The sequence below is a fragment of the Brassica oleracea genome, chromosome C7 (assembly GCF_000695525.1).
Source record: "Brassica oleracea var. oleracea cultivar TO1000 chromosome C7, BOL, whole genome shotgun sequence".
Lineage (NCBI taxonomy): Eukaryota > Viridiplantae > Streptophyta > Magnoliopsida > Brassicales > Brassicaceae > Brassica > Brassica oleracea.
Window position 1 is genome coordinate 8,376,218 of NC_027754.1, and position 6,701 is coordinate 8,382,918.

Consider the following 6,701-nt stretch of genomic DNA (forward strand, 5'->3'; position numbering starts at 1 on the left):
GAGAATTTCGATCAACCAGGCACGACTCACAAATTCCTCGCAAACCCACCACAAATGTGTGAGGATGTTGTGATAAGCCAAGAACATGCAAATCCCTCGCAAATTTCGATCAACCAGGCACGACTCACAAATTCCTCGCAAACCTACCACAAATATGTGAGAATGTTGTGATAAACCAAGAGTAACAAGCAAATCCATCGCAAATTTTCGAGAGATTTGCAAAGATATATTTTTATCTAGCAATTCCTTTGACGCAAATTTTTGAGGAGAATTTTTCTCTTAAATTATCCTTGCAAATCGACATATTTTGTAGTGCAAGTTTCTTTTTAAAATATGATAGTAACTATTATTTAACTTCAGCTTGGCTAAAAATCACCAACGGAGTGCTGCCTTCCGTTAAAAGTTAGCATATAGTATGGATTGGACGAATAACATACAATTTTTTCAACTAATAAAACCAAAAATGTATAGAAACTGACTAGTTAAATACCATGACCCTTTACTTTTTGCAACCAACGTGAAGAACGGTTAGTTACTTATCTTTTTTTTTATTGGTTAGTTACTTATCTTTGTTACCTACATACAGTCCATGATTTTTTTATTGTATTTAGTTAACAAAGATAAAGTCCAATATTTGGTACATAAAGAGATGAGCATGAAACCATTACTTTCGAATGGATAATCTTACCATCGGATTCTTGACACATACTATAACTTATTTGTTGCAAGTTGCAACTCTCGAATTGGCCATTAATAACACACCTAAACTTCCAATGGATGGCAGAGGTAGATGGCAAGCGAGTGAGCGATTAATGTTAAAGCTACTTGGTTGGCTCGTACTTTTTTTACTGTGTTGCATCTTACTTTTTTTGCTGTGTTGCCTCTTACTTTTCTTACTTTCTTGGCTCGTACGACTGATATATTCATTGACTTTTACTCTTTGCATTAGACGTGAAGAATGGTATTTGAGTCAAGCAGCGTGGTGGATTTATCTTTGAGGATCCCAATAAGTCTAATTGTTTTGTATATAAAGAGGTGACTATGAAACCATTTAACAATCACAGTTTCTTTTACCAAAAAAAAAAAACAATCACAGTTTCCCGTTTTTATCCTTTTCTTTTTCTCATTTCATTACTGATTTTCAACTAATTTACATTGTTTTAAAGAACGAGTGCAGTTTGATCCCAAAAAATAAAAGAAGCTACGACTGCAAAAACGCTCTTGGAATTCAATGAGTACCTTTCCTATTACTCTTTCTTTGCTCTTATTTATTTTTAATTCTCAGAAACTATTTTAGGCTGCTACAAGAATCTTGTGTCGTCCAGATCAAAGAGATGCACTTCTGGAGTTCAAAAACGAGTTTGAGATTGGCAAACCTTCTCCTTTCTGTACCATTGCTCATCCGAAGACATTGTCATGGGTGAATAACAGTGATTGTTGTTATTGGGATGGTATCACGTGTGATTCTAAATCCGGGGAAGTTATTAAGCTAGACCTAAGTTGCAGCAGCGTCCGTGGCCGGTTTCATTCTGATAGCAAGCTTTTAAAGGTTCAAAGCCTTCGTATTCTCGACCTTTCACATAACAATTTCAGTGGCCAAATCCCATTTTTTTTTTTTTTTTTTTTTTTTTTGCTAAATTGTAAATATCATTCATACAAATGAAGGTTTGGTTACAAATTGAACCAGAATCTGCTTAATAGCCATTCTGTTCTTAGAAGCCGCAAAAAAGTTAAAAAAACTCCTAAGAAACACTTGAATTAAAATCAAGACAACCACGAGTGGAGATCCTGACGTTAAAAATAACTTGGAACAAGCAATAACATATACTCTCAATTCCAAGCACTTCTTGAGCTCTCAGTTACGAGAAGAAACAAGAGTAAAGCTACGGGAAACTCGCACGAACACACACCCGAAAGTGGCTCCAAGTGGCTTCGACGGAGGCGGCAGGCAACGGCTCCGGTACACCTCAGGAGGAGGACGCCGAGCAAAGAACCCTAGCTTCCTCGGCGTTAAGACAGAATGTAGACCTGACATTTCCTTGCTGAAAATAAAGAACCAATACAAGTCAAGCGCAGGCGGAACAACATGCTCCTCATTCGGCCACGCGACACAACATAGCATAAGAGACATCAAGGGTAGGCACAGTGCTTCGCCGGAGCTAGGAAATCGAGGATTGAAGCACAGAAGGAGATCAAAGATCTTCTATACAACAGGCGACACAACAGGAAAGCGAGGATATATACCGTCAACTAGCAGAAGACACTGTCAAGGTGGGTCATCCTCAGAACCCTATGAAACAATATCAGGAAGCGAGAATATGGACCTCGAAGAAACACCGTTGGGACACCAGGCTGTCTTCGCTTGGACTACAAACAGAGGTCCTCTGAGGCGGAGAGCCTTGACACCGCCATCTCTCCAAAACGGAGAGGAGAAGCTCTACAGAGACCTTCAAAAGCAAACCTCACGAAATCACACGGGTACAAGCAACCGAGAAGGGAAAGACGAGGCAGCGACGCTAGACCATCCATTCCGGCGGGGCGAGGTCAGATCGGACCCAGATCTGCTCCGATTGACAAAAAGAGGCTGCAATCGAGGCTCCTTAGGCTATCCGACAAAACCGCTCCTCGTCGGCACTCCAGAGACACTACACACGCGAGTGGCTCCGATTAGATTCACCGAGATCGACGAAAATCCAGAACACCGGACAAAGAAGAGGAGTGTAGGAGGAAGAGACTAAGGGAGAAGGCTGAGAATGACGAACGAACTGGTGGGGTGGCGACCGGAGCAGAGGCGTCCGGCCACCGTAGTGGTTGAGTTTAGGTTGCGGCGGCTAGGTTAAAGGTATTAGGTAAAGCTTTTTGTTTTTGGGGGTTTGGTTTGGTTTCAAATCAAATCGCATTTTCAATTCAAAAATTGTCTCATCTTACCAGTCTCAATGTTTCCAGAAATTCTTTTAGTCGTTGCATTCCTTCGTCCATCGGAGACATTCCTAATCTCACTTTTTTAGACCTTTCCCGTAACAAATTTGTTAGTAAAATCCCATCTTCACTTGGAAGTCTACTTCATCTTACCTCTCTGGACCTCTCAAATAATAGTTTTTTTGGAGAAATCCCATTTTCATTTGGAAATCTTTCTAATCTCATTTCTCTTAACCTCTTTGATAATAACTTTGAGGGTAAACTTCCATCTTCACTTGGAAATCTTTCTTATCTCAAGTTTCTTGACCTCTCTGTTAACAATATTGTTGGTGAAATCCCATCTTCGCTTGGAAATCTTTCTCATCTTTCTTTTTTCTACCTCCATTTTAATAATTTTTCTGGTAATATTCCATCTTCACTTGGAAATATTTCTCATCTTACTTCTCTCACCCTCTCTTTTAACTATTTTGTTGGTGAAATCCCATCCTCACTTGGAAATCTTTCTTATCTCAAAAATCTCATTCTTTCTCATAACAGTTTTTTTGGTGAAATTCCGCCTTCTTTTGGCAGGCTTGAGCCACTTGGCCTTCTTAGATGTTGAGTCCAATAACCTTAGTGGTAGCTTCCCTCTTGAACTACTAAATCTGACAAAATTGTCTATTTTATTCCTCTCCAACAATCGGTTTTCAGGCAATCTTCCTTCTTCTTTCAACAACACTCTTGATTTTTCTAATACATCTCCGTCATCTAAGCTACGAGAGTTATACATAGACAATAACAACTTCATAGGACCAATACCCATAACCATTTTCCAATCGGTCAGCCTCGTGAGAGTCCACCTTGGTAATAATCACCTCAGTGGAAAACTTTCTGAAATATTTTTCAATGGCAGCAACCTAAGGTCCCTCCATCTTGGTCATAACCAATTAGTGGGAAAACTTCCAAGATCTTTGTCTAGCTGTTCTTCTTTGGAGGTTCTAAACTTAGAACACAACAGAATTAATGACACATTTCAATTTTGGTTGGAATCCTTAAGAAATCTACAAGTGCTGGTCCTCCACTCTAATGAATTCCATGGGTTGTTACAATATCATCCCAACGTTACTCCTTCGTTCTCTCAGTTGCGAATAATTGACATATCACATAATTCCTTCACTGGAACTTTACCGTCTAATTTTTTCATGTATTGGAGCGCAATTTTCTCAAAGGGAAACCATTCAGAACTGAATTACATTGGAGATCGTTCCTATGATCAAGACTCGTTGGCTTTGATGAATAAAGGACTAAAGATGAAGTACAGAAGGATTCTCACACTCTTAACGGCCATTGATATTTCAGAAAATAGGCTCCAAGGAAACATACCTAAATCCATTGGCCAAGTGAAGAATCTTATTGTGCTCAATCTGTCAAGCAATGGTTTCAGTGGGCACATTCCTTCATCTTTGGCAAATCTGACTACACTCGAGTCTCTAGACTTGTCCAATAATAAACTTTCAGGCCAAATTCCACCTTCTCTTGGAGATCTAACAAGCCTTTCAAACATTACGGTTTCCCACAACCAGCTCGTTGGTCCGATACCTCAAAGCACGCAGTTTCAGACTCAAGATGCTTCATCTTTTGAAGATAACATGGGACTTTGCGGTCGCCCTCTCAGTATAACATGCGGAGACATAGACACAGAGATATCAGAAGAACCCGAAACAGAAGAAGAAAAAGAAGAAGAAGAAGAGAAAGCAGTATTGAGCTGGACTGCAGCTGTCATTGGCTTAGCACCTGGAGTCATCTTTGGATTGATTATTGGGACCTTTGTGACTTTACAAAAGCCTCAATGGCTCATGTAGATATCTGGTGGTATGTTGAACCTCCAACCAACAATTCTTTTTCTGCAAACCCTACAAATGAATTGTAACTGTTTCCCATATCCCAATTTATTTACAAAATTACAAAATCAGTTTTCCTTTGTAAATGGTGTTAAGATCTCGGCGGCTTGCATGGATCTGTCGCGAACAAATCATCATATCCAACCAACACAGTGAGGACCGTGGATATAATACCTGGAAGAAATTGTGTAATGCTTTAGATAAAGTTTTAGTTACTTACTTAGGTGGTTGCCCGCAAATTTGCGGGTACAAATAATTTAAAATTTTTAATATAAAATAATATTTTATTTCTTTGATCTGCAATAATATAGTTTAATATTTTGAAACTGAATGTGAATTTTTGGTAGATAATTTTTTAATAAAAATTTTTATTTATTAATACTTTTTAAATTCTTAAATATGATTTATATAGTATTTAGCTAGATTTTTTACATCTTTTACAAAACAATATTTTATTAAATTGTTTTATAGCATTATCGTTAAAACATGTATATATAGTTTAATTGGTTTGTATATCAAATTTTTTGTCCATAAAAATTATTAAAATAAAAAACATGACTCATGTGACAAATAGACTACACTTGCAACTAAAGTATAAAACACAAAAGTTATTAAGAAGAAACATAACTATATATATGTGAATTCTATTAATTTAATAAAAAGGTAAGAATATTAAAAAAATTAAAAAAAATTAAAATTTTAATATAATAAAATATTTTATGACTTCGATATGCAATAATATAGTTTAATATTTTAAAATTGAATGTGAATTTTTGGTAGATAATTTTTTAATAAAATATTTTTATTTATTAACAATTTTTAAATTCTTAAATCAGATTTATATAGTATTTAGTTAGATTTTTTAACTTTTTACAAAACAATATTTTATTAAATTATCGTTAGAACATGTATATATAGTTTAATTGGTTTGTATATCAAACTTTTCTTCCATAAAAAATATTAAAATAAAAAAATGAACTCATGGGATAAATAGAGCTACACTTGCAACTAAAGTATAAAACACAAAAGTTATTAAGAAGAAACATAACTATATATATTTGAATTCTATTAATGATTTTCTATAATGATTTTAAATGTTTCATAAATTTATATAAAATCATATAAAATAGTTTTTATTATAACTTCCCGCCTGTAGGACGGGCCGACCCTATTTAATGATAATAATCATTATTGATGATTTGACACCTTAAAAATGATTACCAAATATTTATATAATTATAAGCTATTATATATCCTTTATAACCCATTAGGAATGAATTAATATAAATGACTTTAATTGTTTTTACAAAATATATATTAATCATCACAGATGATTTTACTAATGTAAATAATTTATAAACTCACTATATGATGCATTAATATTTATTATAATATTTTTTATTTGAATTATATTTTTTATATATGCATATTATGACTTATATACGAAAATAAAGTTTTTACAACTGTTTATAATAGAAAACAAAGCTAGTATATTATTTTTATTAACTACTTTTTGACAACATACTTCATATAATTTATAAATAGACTATTAGTGCAAAAAAAAATGATGGAATATTAAATAGAATTTCCATAATTGTTACCATTAAATACTATAAATGATTATGCATAAGAATATATAAATAATTTGGCAACTAACATTAATTGGTTCTAGGATTGTTTTTTTAGATTTAATTAAAATAAATGAAAACTAAAAATCATTGACCAATGAAATTATAAAAAAAAAATTCAAACTGCATGTATGAGTGACACGTCAGCAATTAATATATAGGAGGATTCGTGGTTTTTTTTTTTTTTGTAACTGACGTGGTGTATTTTATCTGTATCAGCAATTTAGTTTTTTTTTTAATTTAAGAACATTTATCATTAATCCAGGTGACATAA

The 6,701-nt window shown here is 34.4% G+C and overlaps 1 protein-coding gene across 1 annotated transcript; it reads left to right on the forward strand.

Moving 5' to 3' along the window:
- The first annotated feature begins 777 nt into the window (after positions 1–777).
- On the forward strand, positions 778–4,977 carry LOC106302503 (receptor-like protein 12). Its single transcript, XM_013739000.1, has 5 exons — positions 778–801; positions 1,298–1,600; positions 2,966–3,455; positions 3,490–4,770; positions 4,896–4,977. Exons 1-4 carry the CDS (start codon positions 778–780, stop codon positions 4,758–4,760), a joined length of 2,088 nt encoding a protein of 695 aa, XP_013594454.1. The 3' UTR covers positions 4,761–4,770; positions 4,896–4,977.
- Positions 4,978–6,701: the final 1,724 nt, after the last annotated feature.